This window comes from Dermacentor andersoni, chromosome 1, assembly GCF_023375885.2.
Source record: "Dermacentor andersoni chromosome 1, qqDerAnde1_hic_scaffold, whole genome shotgun sequence".
NCBI lineage: Eukaryota > Metazoa > Arthropoda > Arachnida > Ixodida > Ixodidae > Dermacentor > Dermacentor andersoni.
This window is the reverse complement of record NC_092814.1, coordinates 130,781,189-130,799,288: the sequence shown is the minus strand read 5'-3', so window position 1 is coordinate 130,799,288 and position 18,100 is coordinate 130,781,189. Positions and strand designations below refer to the sequence as shown.

Below are 18,100 nucleotides of genomic sequence, written 5' to 3'. Positions count from 1 at the left end.
CGTTGCACGCGAAAGCCAATAAAGTCCGCAACAAATGACGGTGTTGAAGAAAGATCGAAAGCCATGCTCTCGCGGCTTAGAACACTAACAGCTGCTTAGAATTTTCTTCGGTTCCATGAATTCGCACGCTCCTTTTGTTCATCGTCCAGTCGAACCGCTCATTTCGGCATCTATTGGTGACGCGCTGCATCGGCACGTTTTACGCAGGCAAACGTCGCGCCGAACGTTGGTCCTGACGCTCAGCGTGCCTGTAACGCGTGACAGAGAAAGAGAAAAATCGTGCAACAGGATGTATACTTTCAGTTGCTTATGTTCGTACCTGAAAGCCATGAGCAGGCGAGACATAACACTATTCGGGAAGAACTCATCTATGTTGACTATCCGAGTATGCGAATGACATTTAATTTTTTGAGACAAAAAATGAACTCGGAGAAGTTTTTTTTAATAAAATCTTTCTTTCTTTAATTGAAGAGCACCGTGAACGGCGTTTCAGCCCACATTTTTAGACTGCACTAGCTTCGGGATCGGCCCACATATTTTAGGCTGCACTACCTTCGGCATCGGTCCATGAAAGCGGTTAGGTATACAGCCGGAAAGAAAACTGGTCTGACAATGACAAGAATTATATTCGCATTAAAACATCGCTCGTGTTGGAGTGTGGTATATGGACAAACGCGTAAGGCATTAATGAAATCCATTCCGAGATACAAAGCGCCCAGTTTTTGACGGGCATAAAGCGCTAACGAAAATTGCAGAGGAAAATGCAGAGAGCAGCGACAACGCCGCTTCCGTGCAAACAACCCTTACCCATGCGTTGGCCGCACCATGCAAGATTGTTTTGCTTGCTCTCCGGAAACAGCGAAATACCTTATAGGAAAAGAAAAGAAAAAAAAGAAAAAGAAAGAAGCCATACAAAGCGGTAAAAAACATGCGCCTTTCCAGTTTTCAAGAAAGTCGCAAGCAACGGCTCCTTGAGAGCCTTCGCGCCCTCCTTTGCGCACATTTCCCGAGTGGGAATTGTTGTGGGTGACGCGAATGACGTTAAATAACACATAAGACGATATTTCTAGCAGCACCAGTAGCGAACATAGCAAAAAGAGAGGAACAGAATATATCCTTAAATGAAATAACAATATCAAAAAGACGGTGGGGTCAATTTCACTTCCCTGCAGGAGTGAGTGTTATAATGAACATAAAGCAGATAGTCCCTGCGATTTGTAATAGGAAACAGAGGTATCAAAAGACAGACGCACAAATGAGAAAATAATAAGGGGATAAAAAAATTAATACAGGCGTGGGTGGCCCCCTTTTCCTTCTGTTTAGCTATGTGGTAGAACTTGGAGAAAAAAGTTTCATCGCCGGCTCTCGTTCGGCCTAATTTATTCTTGGAGTCTTTCGCGAGGGGTATTTCTCCTTTTCCTCTCATATAGCAACGAGCACCTATTTTGCTATATATATATATATATATATATATATATATATATATATATATATATTATCGCCACCAACATACACACTACCAGCGTGCTGGGCGTTTTCTACATGTGTTTGTAGTATAACGATCGGTCACAATGCTGTGCGCGTTGTTCGTTCAGCCACGCACACTGAGGAAGCTTTCAATATATGCGCAGTGGCTGCAGTAGTGATGAAATGGGAACCGACGTCATACATCGGCAGTGTTACAACAGTGAGAATCACCTGTGCAGTGCGCAACACTGACTCATCAACGCGACAACTGTGCAGGCAAGTAAAACAAGGGATGATATGACCCAGAGAGCTTAATTTTATGAGCATTCCCGTTCCCAAATTGACATTAAATGCGCCAGTAGATGCACTCAACGGATAAACCATTTCCGCTCATTAAACACCAACGGTGGTTCAAGAATGTTTGAATAAGGATGGTACAGACAGCGATCAGTCGAACGGCGTTAGGTCGATGTACTATAGTAACCGACCTCGAATCATAGAATCCACTGGTGTCGGTTTTCCTCAGAGCGCAACGACAACCAGTGCAACCGGAACGCGTCTGGGTGCGCGGTGCAGTCGGCGTATGAACGTTCCCTTCGCGCGCAAATGGGCTTTTCTGCCGCGGCTCAGTCTCCGCGCTCGCTTCAGTCGACCGAGGAGTCGGAGCTGCAATTGGCGAGTAGCGAGTTCGCCACACGCTCGGCAGAAGCTACGAGCAGCAGCGCCGCACGCAGAGTGACACAGCGCCGGTTGGGCGGCCGCGGCACTGGCCCCGTGAACTTCACGGCTGGCTGCCGGGACATTCTTGCGCCGCTGAACGCTTCTTTTTTTTTATTTCTTTCCTTCTTTCTTTGTTTTCTCTCCTTTAGGCTCCCTTTTTTTTTTCTCCCGCGCTTAAATAACGCTCTCGGCGTTCTTGGCGCCGCGTCGCTTCGAGGGCACACAATGCGGTCGCCGACTGGACGGCGCGCCGGGGTGGCGTGAAGACCATAGAGGCAAAAGGGTGAAAAAGGGAGGATGCGAGCAGCGCGATGGTCGGAAATGAAATGGGCGCTAGCCGAAAGCAGGGTAAGCAAGGAAATGGGGAGAGGGTGGGGGAAGTAGAGGAAAGAGGGACGTAGAATGGCTATACACGTGGCACAAGACTCGGTGAGGCGCCGGCTCTCTCGCTCTCTCTCTCGCTATATATATATATATATATATATATATATATATATATATTGTCACGTTGTAGTGACGGTGAAGAAAGCAGCGAAACTGCGGATGACGAAATTAGCGTTTTATTGGGTGAACCTGTGCCCTCAAAAACAGGTTACACTCAAAGAACAACGATAGCGGCGAACACAGTCGGCGATCGTCGAAAATCTCATCTGCGCGGCAAGCATGTCGGTTTTTATACACGAGTTATCGTAGGTTCCAGAATAATCACTGGTGCCCGCGTGTCTTCCAGACAGTTCTATACACAATTCGCGTCCCACATGCAATCAGATTACACAAGCTTCGGTGACGACAGCGGATAGACCCATCGATAACATTCGAGGAACTTCCGACACATGCGGCCGCGTCCCGCGCTGAGCGATAACATTTGTTAGACGATGAATAGCGGTCACCCAAAAAAAGTACACGTGTCAATATGTTCGAACTTCGAGAGCGCAGAAGTATGAGCCCCGAGCGCGAGCTCACGCGCGACACTTGAGCTTTCCAAGAAAGAATGCTTGCGAAGAGAGTCGCCTTCACAGAGCAGTATACTTTTCAGACATCAGGGGCAACGCTGTGGAGGCTAGACTTCTTTTGCAGTGACTGCGTTCGCACTTTTTTGACCGCAATTGTGCGCATGCAACTGTATCTTATATAGGCTCAGTTTTGAATGAATCAAGATTGAACTACTAGACAAAAACACACTGTGGTATGCGGTTGCTAATGCGTTGTTTCAGATCATTCTGGTTTTAGTTGCTCTTTTCGGGTTTTCTATTTGCAGCCCCTCGCGGGGAGCCGCACGTGCATGCTCGCGCGAGCGAACGCCGTTAGCGCGCAGCGAAGCGTGGACGGGGTGATCAATTTTCGTGACCGAACTTCTTGCGCAGCTTCCACAGCGTTGCACCTGATGTCTGGGACCGAGTATAGTGTGCAGGCCCGCCAAGTCACGGGCTCCTAGCGCCAACGGAGCAGCAGCTCAAACCACCGCTGTTATTGGGGAAGGCGGCCGCGCGGGAAGCATCGAAATAGGGTGCGTGCAGGAAAGCCAATGACGGCTGCAAGAAAATAGCGGTTTCGGCTTCGGAGACAGCCGCGGGGATATCTAGCACAGAAAATCAATTTAGAGGCGCTGCCTCCAGGAAACCACGGGTGGGAGGCACTGGTACAAAAAAAAAAAAGGGGGGGGATATAAGCGAATCGCGTGGCGAAATTGCTGAGGACGCGCTGCGTGTATGATTTCATGAGCGACGTGCAGGCGTCACTGGCATCCGGCCCCTGCTTTGAATGTTGTTGGCTGTAAAGAATGGCGATGAAAGAACGTTGTCTCTTGCCGTGGGACGTAAGCGTCTATTCAATTTCCACAAACAACGAGACGCGTCAGGTGCGAATAAGCGCTGCGGAGGGTCAAAAGCGGCGGTGTGAGCGAATTTCGACTGAGTGTTCAGTTATAGTCTGGTTGAAAACGGGCGAATTCGAAGCGCTCGAGTGGGGAATGCCAAGCGAAGTTTTTGTAACCCATACCGTTTTCCAAACGCGCGTGCTTTTTTGGGAAACGGAGCTGACCATCGGGCGACCAGATGTGCCAGTCGAGTTGGTATATATGTACGATTGCGAACTCTATAATAAGTCTATTTCGTTCCCACAGCGAGAGACGTGCTGCTTAGTCCACGGCGTCTGGAGCTCGCAAGAAGCACCAACAAAATCTTTAACTGCAGAGAGAATTTTTTTCAGGAACTTCATGTCATTGCGTAATTATAACATACCTCTATCTAAAAACAGCATAATAAACACTAAATATCCGCTATCTTTTCTCCGTTAGCATAACAAGACAAATACCCAATTAAAGAACAAAAACAAAAGAAAAACGGAGATTCTGAGCGGTTCATCCCATTTTTTAGCGCGAAAGTTTTTAATTGAGCTGCCAGTTGAAGCTACATTACCGAAACACTTAGGGCGAACTCGTACGCTGCTTTAAATCAAGCTGTGTCTAGAGCATCTCGAATAATAACATTTGTCGGCGCTCATTCTTAGGTTATTGTTATTTCATCTCGTAAAACAGTTTTATTTGCTTCGATGTTTGATATTGTTGCTACGCTGTTCCCGTCATTTTCCCTAGAAAGCTTAATAAATAAATGTTTGTACTGGACAGGCCACTCACGGGCCAGGATATGCAGTCGTGTTGTCGTGAAAACAATGTTTCGGTCGCGCTCTGAACGTAGGCATCGCGTGATAAGAATAAGAAGGAAGAAACGATGCGACGCGGCACGAGGTAGCGAAAAGAAAAAAAACAGTGCCGACGACAGCGGCCGAAAGATAACAGGAGTGCGTAAAGCAGCACGTCACAAGACCGCGCAATCCTGCTTGTTTACGGCCGTCACTCTTCCCAGGTGGGGCACAGTTGCACTGCTGTGCTACCAGGTGCCAAGCGACACGGCTTTGGTAGGCGGTTTGGGACCAGCGCCAGAATAAAGCGCCACCGCTCCCGCGGTGCGACGGGGCTGGCGAACTCTGGCAAGCCGAGCTAGGTGTCGTCCCTTCAGGCGCCCGTCCTATATGCTTGCTTCAACAGGCATGTCGAGCGGAGAGCTCTATACGGTCGCATGATATCCGAACAGTCGTTGGAAAACAAACAAACTGTTCTATTTTTGACGTATCGTGCATAAAGGAACATGAAGCGTCTTACTCGCCAAATAAAATAACAGAAGGAGACGTTGACGTTTCGTGGTCCGCACACACCCCGCGTTTGTTTGGCCTAGGCGGCGACTCGCAGCATCATCTCCCTTAGTGGCGACAATGAGCTACCGGAAGGTGCGCCGGCTTAATTCATCAGGCGAGCGTTGATGAGTATAGAGAAACAGACATTTCATTTCTTTCTTTTTCTTGTGTTTTTGTGTGCGTGTGTGTGTGACGCCAGAAACATCAATGTTAATCGAGAACATAAACTAGTCCAGCAGGAACCCTTCTCAGACGAAATGTATAAGTCGCGTAAAACAGGCTGCCGCATCGCATCAAGGTGGCAGCCGAGAGACGGCTGCCCGCCGCCGACGCACGCTCGCTGAAGAAGGGCAACGCGAACTTGTACATAATACGTCAGACACGTGGCATAAGGCGCCGCAAGCGCCGACCACGCAGCAATATGTGTCACATAACGCCGGCACGTCGCACTACAACAAAGAGCTGGGAAAATGCGATTCGCCGCTGTCGCATTAATATAAACGATGCTGGCTGGCCAGACAGAATTTTCGTCAAACACGCGACAACGTTCGGGGAGTGTCCCTCGCAAGAACGGCATTACTCTTTAATGTATCCGTTCTTATCATCTTTATTACCTTATTCTTCTTGTAGAAATTACTATAACGCTTGCTTTGTTTAAATCACCGAAAAAGAAGTAAAAAGCTGTATGCGCGTATTCAAATGCCAGGTTGATGATTCACTTACAATTCACATTTTCATGGACGGTGGCGCCTCCAAGTAGCGGTAGTGGAAAAGGATACCACGTGTTTTCTTTGGCAACTGCGCTTTGTTTCGTGTTCACTGTGTCCAGGAAAGCATGACTGACAAAGCATAATCAATACTTATGACAAAGAAAGCAAGCAAATGAAAGAAAATATAGCTCGAAATGGGGCGCCATGGAGAACGCGCGCGTTTGCTTTCGGACCCACGCTCGAGCGCCACACGGCGCTGTTCTCGCTTTCTGCTTGAGACAAGCGTCGCAGCGGAGATCCGCGCGATCGCATTCTTCGCGTTTAGGAAGAGAACTTTCGAAATGGCGGATGCAAGCGGCTTAGTGTACCTAAAAAGCGCGATGAGCACCACTGCTCAGGCGCAGAACGAACGCTCCGCCTGCTGTCTTTTGTGCGTGCAGAGTCGATAGCGCGTGCGAACTTTGTTAATGTGCTTCGTTTATGGAATTCCCTGTTACCGCCACTTATGCCCCCGATGAGAAGATTATTGCTGATGCAAGAGCGTTCAAGTATACGCTGCCCTACGGCTCACATGGCCAAGGAGGGCGTCCGCGGGGTCGACATGTTGAATTACTCATTTTGTAAATTGAGTTGGAGGTGCACAGTTATGCTGGTTGGTGGGTTTTTTCGAGTCTAAAAGGGGTACCTCAGCTACTGAAGTCGCCGTAGTCGAAGAATCCGCGATAATTTGAACCTTCTGGGGTTCTTTGAATGATCTAATTGTTTTTTCGCAAGTGCTGTCACCGAGGCCAGGAAACGAACACGTAACCTCGTGTTCAGGAGCTGAAGCCTACAGTCACTGAACCACCGCGACGGGCAAGGACCTGAGTGGCCGACGACAGTAAAGAAAATAAAATAGCCCAGAGGAACATCCACTGGCTCAGCTTCTGCGCATGACCAGACGGCTCACATAGTGCCAATAACTGAAGGGCCTTTCACGAGAACCACGAACGCGCGATAAAGTACGACAGAAAATAGAAGTCAATGCACGGGCGTGCGTCAGAGGATCAAATGAGAGTGTACATCCCCCCAAACCTTCTTTTTTTTTTTTAAATTCACGTACATTCGGCTATCGATCATCTGAACTGGTTTGATATTAGGCCGGGCAAACACACGCACGGAAATGTGAAATTATAAATATAGCCGCGCGCCAACAGCGGGCACTTCCGAGAGCCGCGCATCACGAATTTATAAGACAATCCTCCGTCTGCGCACGCGCGAAGAGCTCATACACAGCATCCGCAGGAAAGCACGTACCCGAGCGTATACGTGCACACAAACAAGTCTGCGTATACTTCCGCGCGCACATTGCGCAACCAAGCGTCGCCGGAAGCTCTGGCCGATTGAAACCCCCCCGCGGTCATTCCCCATCTAGAGCGGCTGTCTTGCAGCGCGCTCTCGGCCATGCATAAATGTATGGCCATTTTCCGAAGAAGCGCTTCACCGCCGCCGCTTGCAAGACGGCGGGCCCGCTCCTCAAACTCTGTCTCGTTTGTTGCTTCGCACCAGTGCCATGTACTGCGTCAAAAGAAAACAGAGAGAGCGGAAAGGACGCACGGCAGGCTGCCACGTCCGCGCGAGAAGAAGACGGTCGCGGCCCTTGAGAACCGCTCCACAGAGGGACGCCCCATCTAGCTGAGCTACGGTGCATGCATCTTTGATGCGGCCACAATCGATGGCGCGGAGCTCGGAGGAGAAGAAAAAGGAGCCCGGGGAGGCATCTCTTTCGCGCGGCTGATTGCATCTGCGACGCCGGCGGTCACGTGCATATGTCGCGTGCCCAATATTCATTTCTGTCGTTCCTGCCGCTCCGCCCCTCCATCTCTCGCCCAGTCTGAATGCGCACGAGCGAGGGACAAGGACGCGATGCGCTGCTGTGCCGGCGCAAAGCCGGCGCTCTTCAAAGTCGAGCTGCCGGCTGCGCCTGAGCGAGGGCGCGCACGAGGTGTGAGCGCCGTCATAATTTCGTTCCGGATGGTGAGCGCGATTTTCGAGCTCCGCGGGAAGCCGCGGTCCTTTTGCGCCCGCTCGCGGACGAACGAAAAAGAGCGTCGGCCACGCGAAGATGGCCGCCCGCCACCGCAACTGCGGCCGCTCTCTTGTAGCGCGACTAGGTCTCGGCTTTACGCAATAAGAGCGCGAGCTTATTTTGCGTAGCACTTGCTGATTATTTGGTTAAAAAAAGTGTATTGTTGTTTTTAAATTTCTTTTAGTATATTTAATTTAAGCCAGTTGACTGGTTTTGCTAATTTACAGCAGCAACTATTATAGCCGGTCTAATTCAGGCTTCACTAAAATCGATTAAGTATAGCTCGAACTCAACTTGTGTACGGAGAAAGCGTTTATTTCGGTGAACGATTTCAGAGGCCAGCGCGAGAGAACAGATATAATTTATCCGACAGCTGACATTTAATTGTAAAATCACGTGCGCGAGACGCAGAAGCCGTGTCGGGAAGTTCACGCTCCTGCGTATCCCAACGCTTTTCAAGAATGAACGAGACATAAGGCCGCGCGCGCGTGACTCGGCGCTGAAGTTCTCGAGCAGGAACGTGGCATGCGGCTCTCGTCAAAACAGAAACGCCAACTGCATCTGCACAAGGCGCTGTGACGACGTCTCGTACGTGCTTGAGTATTGTCGCACGCAGCCGGAACGCGAGTCAGAACCGTCGCTATTCGTGCGCACGCTGCTTCTATACGCGGATCCAGCAAACGCGCTTTTTCTCAGGCTTTTCAAGAACTGCGACATTCTAGGCGGCGCAGTGGCGCACTTTCGCGTCGCTCCTTGAGACAAACGCACGCGGTGTAGTACAGCGATGTAGCCCGCGCAAACGAGCCTCCAAGAAGCGGGCTACTCCATTCCGGTCAGACTGCGGGCTCGTTTGGGACGAGGCGACAGCGCATAAATATATGCACCTATACGCGCGCGGAGCCGACTGGCAACACCAAAAGAACGGAGATGCGTAGCGGGGTCCGCGTGCGAGCCTGGTTTCTGGCATCGCGATAAGGAAAGGCCCGAAATAGCAGCCGCAGTTTTTAGGACGGGCGCATCGGCGGGTCAATGTCGCGCCCCAGCTATTCGGGCGCCCCGACGACGTTGTTCGGCGCGACGACTCGCCGCGTTCGCCCCAGGCACGACGAACGTCTGGGCTGCAGATGGTGATTTATCGCAGTGCCACTGCACTTCGTAGAGGTGGCACAGTGCTACGCAACGACTGGCAGAGAGTAAGACAAGTCGCGCTTTGCCGTCTCGCCCCTCTGTTTGCCATTGTGTAATGTTGTGCGTACGTTGACGACGGGTGAATCACCGACTTCGAAAAGGCGCTCCGAGCATACGCGCCGGTCGCCCGACGTCGGCGAAGCCCCAACGAAGAAGGGATTGATGCCGCGCTTTCGAGGCTAGAACGATGAACTTTAGTGATATAAACACAGAATAATAACAACAACTATTTCTGTATTTCTGTACGCCTACAGCTACAGCCTCACCACCTATAGTGTTGCGGAAGAAGGACTAATGCCTTACGTCGTTCGTAAATCAAACATAGCGGAAATGCTGAAAACGAAGAGACGCATAAAGAAAAATGAATTAAATACTTGAGATATATATGCTAGAGATGTTATGCAGTGTGACTACGTCGACGCGCAATCGCTCCCCAAGAAAGCCCGCGCGTAAGCTTTTGTGTCGGAATGAAGTGCTCATCTTCTTTCTCTCTACCCTCAGCTGCACATAGTGCGCTGATGCATGGCAGCGCTGAAGAAGATTGTGGTGATACACACAGAATGGTAGTGCTGTAGGTACCCAAATAAAGCGTTTTGTTTTTGGCTATTGTCACATTATACAGAGGATGTTCGATTGTTGATGCTGAACTCTTTACTCTCACAAAGCCAGTGTTCTTTATATTTCCGAATCAATTTTGTAGCTTCACTGTCAAATGCTGTACCCCCACATGAGTTTCTTTTCTTTTTGTTTTTATCTCAGTGCGCATATTTCCCGTCATGTAGAACGATGCGGCTCCTCACTGATAAGAATATAAATAAAATAGTAATAACATTGATGTCATATTGAGCCGCAACTCCACGCACGAGCTCCTCCTTTCCTGGTCCTTCGTTATTGTATTGCCATACGAAGCAAGAATGAAAAATTGCACTCGCGTGATCGTATATATCGTCCACATTAACGATGTGTGCGCTATAGTGTGCTCGCCATTTGCTGCGCGCTAAAGATTCTTGTCGGTGCGCTGAGAAAACGGCCATCTGCTCTGCTCTGCGTAGAATTTCTTCGCAAATGGTTCGCCAGTAGCACTCACCGTGGTGCTATAGGCGCGTATAGAGAGGAGGGGGTCACACATATGCACTCCGATTATCTTTAGATTTTGCGTTCCCGGGTGACCGCAGCAATTTCTCGCGCGATAATCAGAGCGACTTCAATGCATCGTGGCAACTTTTTTATGAAAACGCACAAGCGCACACACTCACGTATACAGGTGCGCACGCACGCCCCAGCTTTACGGCACTGTACAGCTACATAAGGTTGATTTCTTTAGGTGAGGTAAGACAATCGTTGGCAGAAAACGCATGCTGCATGCTCAGAGTTCATTGCGAATTCTAAGGTGGTAACCGGACTCACGCATCCACCATGCGGCAGCACGAGTTTACGCGCCAATGCGCCCGCTTAAACCAGCACTCTGGTAAGCGTATACGCCATTCAGATGACTCGGAAAGTTCCAAGTACGTAAACAGAAATCAGAGCGCGCGACTATACACTTCAAGAATGCATACTTCTTCACCAGCGCAGAAAGCTGCAGAGGAGCTCAAGCGCGCGATCGACCGCCGTTCATATAGCATACGGCTCCCGCTGTATATAGGTGCTGCATAACGAGAGGACGGCAGTAGATGCATTTCACATGATATAGGGATACAGTGTTCGTAAGCGTTTAAAACAGGTCAGACGCAAAATGAAGGCGGATCAAACTTTCCCACGTTGTATGCCGACGTTACCGAGACGAGTGGGTCAGTTGAACCCACTGCGGCGCAGCCAAACGGTCCGCGCACTGCATGGGTCACGCGCTGGCATGCACTCGCGGTGTATGTGCTCGCGACAGCTTGGCTCTGCTTAGCCGTCAACTTGCATCGGGAAAGCGTGCGCACCAGTGCACGCGGCACAAGTGTTGCCCGGCTGGGGCAACATCTGAGCACAGCTCGGCAAATTGATTTCCGCGCTGCGCCGGATTCCGGTGCGGTGGCACGCTCCCGGGGCTTTGACCCGACGCGCGCGCACAACCTTTGAAGCACGCAGCGCATACGCGCAGCGTCGAGGCGAGAAAGCGCTGCACACACGGGGTGGGGCCCGACGCGAGCTCGGCGCAAAAGGGCGTTTACCGACGCGCACGTCGCGCTAACGCTCTCGCGATGACGGAGCTTAATTCAGACTTCTGACCCTCCCCCCCCCCCCTTTTTTTTTTTACTCGCAAACTGCTTCGTTGCTATTCCGCCACCGCAACTTCCTCTCCCACGCGATGCAATTAATGGCTGCATGCAGGATGGGAGGGGTTGGTCAGTGCACGCATGCACTGAGGACGCGCGCACATACACCCCACGCATCACACAGATACCCGTAAATGCGCACATACATCGGGTGATAAGAATATTAAAATATGAGTCCAACAACGCTGCGTCCCGTTATCGTCGCGACAGACTTTCTCGCCAGATTAACCTGCAACGGAGGATTACGGAACAGTGTAAGCCAGAACAATGCAAAACGCCCGCCTGCATCTACGCCGTGGGCCTTTCAGTTGGGAAGTTACAAGCAGGGCGAAAAAACGCGGACAGAGGGGCAGAAAGACAAATAAGGCAAAGCTTTTGAGTGTTATAAGTATGCATGCTCCCTGCTTCGGCCCCTTGCGAGAATAGACCACGTGGTTGAGCACACACAGTCACCCGCGTATTAATTTGCCACTTTTCATGCTAGTGCCTTGAAATCTCAGCTATGGCCTTTCAGAGTTTAATAAGCTCTGTCATATGTATTCTTCTTCGTTTCCTAATATGTGGAGTATTAAAAGTACCCAAAAATGTAATTAACACCTCTTCTGTGTACTATAGGTGACCCGAAAGATGTAATGGACCGAAGACATGTAGAAAATGGAAAACCGCGAGCGATGGCTCTGCATTGTGGCGTATCGGCTACGCTTCGCAGCAAGCAACGGTGACGCTCGAGCTTACGTGTAAGGCGACAATGGCGCAAACGTATGCTGTTGTTCTTCCCGGTCTCGTAAGCTGAACTAAAGGCGGCTTCATTTGTGTCGACAAAAACTGAGGAGCGCCGATGTGGGCGGCAGTGCCTCCACCAATTATTTTTATGGTGTTGCTGGTGGTACAATCTACAAGAGCGCTATATGCAAACAGCATTTTGACGGTACTGTTCGCAGGGACATTATCTACGTCATCGCCACCTGACGTTGAAAAAAAGAATAGCCACTCGTTTCGGACGCCTACGTCATTTGTATAGAAGAGAGAGGGGGGTATGGCTAAACAGACAGCATTCTACATTTTTTTTACTCAATATGGCCTGAAAACATGCATAAATTGGGTCATCTGTGCTTAGTTTATAGACCTACATTCATCAAATGTTGGCTCAGAAGTAGGGTGGAAGAGTATTCAGTTTCGAATACGAGTTGCATATTACACCAACCACTGATATTCTTATTCGAAAATTACCTATTCGGAATTTTGGAATGTTGATACTAACCATATATTTCGCAGAAACCAACCGTTAAAGCATGCTTATTGTTTCCCGTCTGCTAAACAAAGTATCGCAAATTATAAAAAGTTAAACAACGATAAAATTTTATCAATGCAGAAACAAAATAGATATAATGCTAGCTTTGTTTGCGGTTTCGCGGCCGACGCCTACATGACAACCTGTGGTTTTTGCTTGTAGTCGGTCATTTAGTGTTTATGGCAGTCTAGCCATGTAGCAGGTTTATCTCTTACGCTACATCCAGTGATGTTTTCCTTGCAATAGGCCACATTACATGTGTTTACGGCACACAGGTCCTTCAGCAGCTTTCTTTTCTTCTTCAACAACTTGTGATCTTTATCCGGCAACAATTTATTTACCGTTTTGGGAAAGGCAGTCACACAGCAGCCATTCATTCTTGAAAAGCTTGTTTGCAACTATAAAAGAAATATGTTGAGAGGCTATTCCAACAGTATATTTAATTAGGATTACTAATCTTGTGTTTAAGACTGATCCCAAGTGTCCTTGATAGTTGCCTTCTTTCACAAGTCAGTCCAAGCGTGGTACTTAATTATATGAAAACAAGTATTCCTGCTGTAAATGTATTCGTCGCATTTGCCTATTCAATATTGGATTCGATATTCAGTACTCCCTATTAGTATTCCATTCGTACTCAAAAGTTGGCATTCGCTCACCTCTGCAGCCAAAAGGTTTGTTTTTTGTCGCTTTACGACATAAGCTGCTTCCTCCGACTTTCCCTTGCTTCTGGTTGCCGTCGTTAGTTCGCATAAATAATGCCTCTCCTTTCTCTTAATCATGGCTGCTACATTGGGCAACAAGAACATTTTAGTACGGATCATGAAGCTAGATTAAGTTTGCAAACCCAAACAAGATTAATCGCGCTGCTCGGCATTGGAATGACGTTTCTTTGTTTTCTTTAAATCGTGAAGAAACTGGACGGTTCTTACGAGCGAGTGCAAAGAGAGAGATACGAAAAGTTCAAGGCGTGGATTTTGTTTGGTCATTGGTCTTATTTTTTTCTCGGCTAGAAAGGCAAACAAAGAACGATCGGTTCTGTGCATGTGACCTCGCCTGCTTCGTAAGTGGCACACAACCTTCCTGTATGAGAGCCGTCGTGGCGCATTCATAGTCATTAAAGCAAGGAATGATAAAAGAGCAAGCAATGACAGATAGTGTTGGCTACGTGTCTCTTGTTCAGGTCTAGAACACAATGCCAATGACGCTACGCTTCATTGAAAGTGGTGCGGTGTGCTGCGAGACAACGAAGCAGCAAACGACCATTGTAACAACGCGCAATTAGAGTTAGTTGGTCAGCTGAGCCGCTTAGCTCACCTGCTCGTTGTCAAGTTCGTGTTGCTAATGAAACTACCCTCCTTCCCCGGCACTTTTCCTTTCTTTCCTTCTTTCTTTCTCCTTTCTTGCGCTTGAACCCCCCCCCCCCCCCCCCCCGGCCCCCCCAAAAATAAAAAAAATCTCAGCAGGTGTGATGCCTTGAAATGCCTGAATATTTTTTGACCTTGGGAAAACAGAAACGAGAAGCCGACCAATGCTAAAATAGCTCCTGTGCACTTGTTATTCATCGCGCTAATGCATTTCATCATAATTTACAAGCGCACATATTTACGTGGACAGAAAATGCACTCTAAACAGTCAACGTCCTCTAATTCTTTAGCTCATTTACGCGGGGTACGTAGTACGCTTTAAGAGCACTGCCCATTTGTCTAACGCACGTGTGTTACATGTTCAGCCGATTTTCTGGAGCCTACACTTTTCGTGCGAGACGCAAACGGGTCCGTCAAGACGCACAGGCAGCTTGGTACTCACCTTACCTACAGGGTTAGGGTACGGAAGGACGTCTGAAAACTTGATCGCAAATTCAGAAGCTGAACGCCGTTGATACGATATATATATATATATATATATATATATATAGAGAGAGAGAGAGAGAGAGATGGGGGGGAAGCGGGGCTCCAATCTGACTACCCGCCGCGGTGGTTAGCGGCTATGGAGGAGGAGGAGTAGATTTTAATGAAGAGAAAGGAGGAGAGGTCGGCCTGGAGAGCGTGTCTCTAGCCTGCTATTCCTCACTGGGGAAAGGGGAAGTGAGAAATACAGGGAAAGGTAGGTGGCGGGTGATTATGGTATGGTACAATGAGATACTATATACACGTTGTCCAATATGCGGATGCGCACTGGAGACGCAATACAGGTAAGAGTAATCTTGTCCATACAAAAAGTAATCATGCCCCAAAAAGTTATTGCGCAAACACATTTCGCACTGACTACACGTCTCACAGCTTCTAGAGGCGATCGTCTAAACCAGTCTCACTTAAAAAGTTCAAAAGTGATTTTATGGCACGTTGGGCACAGTCAATGTTGCGCTGCTAAGCACGAGGTGGCGGGATCCAAACCCCGCGGCGGCGGCCGCTTTTCAATGGGGCGAAACGCAAAAAAAAAAAAAACCGTGTCCCGTGCATAGGGGGCACGTTAAAGATGCCCTGGTGGTGAAAATTATTCCGGAGGCCCTCCACTATGGTGTGCCCCATAATCAAATCGTGGTTTTGGCCCGTAAAACCCCAATCTGACCGATCGCTGCCCAGACTTGAGGAGCAGCGGCAGGCTGTGATAACTTCAATGTGCCCATTTCCCTTAACCAAGTTTACATTAGATCGACGGTGCCTTCGTCGCGCAGAATCATGGCGGGCCCAGCAAGAGCGGCGGTTACCGCGGTGCTCGTTCTGTCCTTCGCAGCGCAAACGTCCGGCAGAGTGATCAGGGCGTGTTAAAGTCTCATTTCTTTCCCCGCGCGTTTGCAGCCCTGTGGTTCGCCTTATGGACAAGAAAACGAGCGCGATCGAAAGGTTTCCTTGGAAAAGGACGTGGACGGGTACCGAAAGAAAGCGTAAGCTCGGCGGTTAAAGAGCGGGGCACCAACGAGACCTCGGTTCGATCAGGCAGACAGAGCGCTAACAAAGAACGAAGCCTGGCAACCGTCAGCGGCGCTCGGCGTGGGTTCAATCGACAAGCCTCAATATCACGGAGCGCTCCGTCCGTTTACTCTGCCAATGGCAGTCGATATATATATATATATATATATATATATATATATATATATATATATATATACGCTACAATCGACGCCAAAGCGCTTCCGGAGAAGGGCCGCAGAAAACAGACCGTTCATCGTGACCGTTTTGCCGCCCCGTAACGCGAACAAAAGGCACCTCCCTAACCGTTCCCTGTCTCGTGTAGTTGGAACCGCGGAGCTTGATGCAATGCTTTTCCGATGAGCGATAATGTAGTGGCGCCACAAATGCATTAGAAAGATACTGTTTCGCGAAAGAACAACACATGTGCTGGCTGATCCTACAGAGCTTATGTGATCATAAAGCTCCTGCAAAGGGAGAAAGGAATCTTGCTGAATAAATCTCATATGCTAGGCGTATGCAGATAGATAGAGCTGGCTAACAACGTAAACATTGGATGACTATCGTTCAAATCATTTGAGCGACACTTTTTTTCATTTTAGCTTGGAACTATAGTTCCAAGATCACTAAGAACTACTGCAAGATCGCTAGTTCCGCCTCGTTACGCTAAGCATAAAAGAAATTGGCTGAAGGCTTAGCTTGGTTAAGCCTGGAAGATTGCGAAAGCAATACCCTTGGCTGCGCCTTGGTTCGACTGATGGTGTGGACATGGTTGCCCTTTGTTAAACTTATGGCTATACATCATCCGACATAGCGCAAGGCAGCGCGCCGACCACTGCGAGGAGCCGAGCTGTAGCCCCATTTATCCTCCTAGCGTGACGTCACACCAGCGAGCGCCCTCTCTCGGTAGCGCCGCAGCAGCGGCGCGCAAGGCTTCGCCTCCACCATCGATGCCGCGAGCTGGGGCCCCGTCGCTCGGTCTGGCGTGACGTCACACGGTCACGTGACGCGAAGCTGTGTAAGGAGGCGTCACGACCACCGATGGGCCGAAAGTGCGAGCAGTATTGCTTTCGCAATAAAACTTTCCTAGGCAGTAATAAAGATGCGGTAGTACAAGATGGCTTTGTAATAATCCCGAGGCTACTCAAAAGACACGTGGGCTGTATTTTGTAGCGATTGGTTTCATTTTTCGCACCCCTTATCATCTGTCGCTCTAAGATGGCAAATCAGAACGATAACGGTGTTGCGAAATAGCGCAAGCCAATGGCGATAAGAAGTCGTAATGAAATAGATCGATATAAAATACGGCTTCTATTAACGTAATTACGAAGCACACCCCATAAGAAATCCTATCTCTAACGAACGTTGAACTGGATATCGACGGCTCGCATTTAATTTTACCAACGAAGTAATACAGGAGTGAACTCACAACCACGTTCACCTGGCTTGACTTAGACTAGGTGCAGAATCGCAGCCTCATAGTATAGTTTTCGCGTTGGAGCGTCGCCCTTGTTACTCCGCCTCGGACGGTCGCATGTTACAGCAACGCCTTATTAAACACTATATGAAGCGCCGAAGGACAATCTGTAAGTAGACGAGCAAAGGGGCCTTGCAATCCACCCACTTGTGCATTTCCGTCGATCTCGTTCTCCCGTCGACACACTGATATGACGACGTCGCGTGCGTCAGCGCGCGCACGCAGCCCGAAAGGTGAAAACTACCGTTAGTTGGCGAGTGGAAGGGAATAAATAGCCTGTTTACAGCCGTACCGACGAGAAAGGTACGTACACAAAAGCATGAATTCGCACGACTGACCGAGCATCCCAGGCTTTGCGCATGTTTATTTGCAGGTTTCATACGCTTGAATGCTTCGAACCGTGACACATCACAGTGGCAGATCAGTTTTTCTATTGCAGGTTTGTTTTAGCCCACAAGCGTGACGTTAAGGCTCCGAACTTCCAGGTCTGTATGCTCTCGATAAGTGGATTCGTGCCTGCACATTCCAACATATGCGCAATGCCGAGAGAACACCCCGCCGACACAAAACTGGCTGATTCAACGAGAGGTGCCGCGAGGGCGATTTAAACGCAGTTTAAAATTGTGTCGCTTTAGTTCACACTTTTTTTTAGGTCAATACGATTTCCCCAGGGCCCCAGAACAACCTAAGAAACGGCCGTTGTGGCATTAAATACAGCAGGAGCAGTGCACGGGGAATATGTAAGTGTCGGGGAATATTGAATTTAACCCCAAGACGAAGAGCCCAAAAAAAGTGCAGCTACTAAGTTGTGCCG

General features: G+C 49.1%; 1 protein-coding gene across 9 annotated transcripts in view; it reads right to left on the bottom strand.

Annotated features, from left to right (window-relative positions):
• LOC126545871 (prolyl endopeptidase FAP-like) overlaps nt 1-18,100 on the bottom strand; it is a 464,583-nt gene that overhangs the window by 82,342 nt on the left and 364,141 nt on the right. The window contains exon 2 of one of the 9 annotated variants that reach the window (XM_055062033.2): nt 808-867. The exons of 7 other annotated variants lie outside the window; for them this stretch is intronic. In XM_055062033.2, the coding sequence (XP_054918008.1) occupies nt 808-867 (60 nt within the window). Of the gene's footprint in view, nt 1-807; nt 1,280-18,100 lie in introns of those variants that run through there. One more of the 9 variants, XM_050193898.2, reaches the window with a different exon arrangement.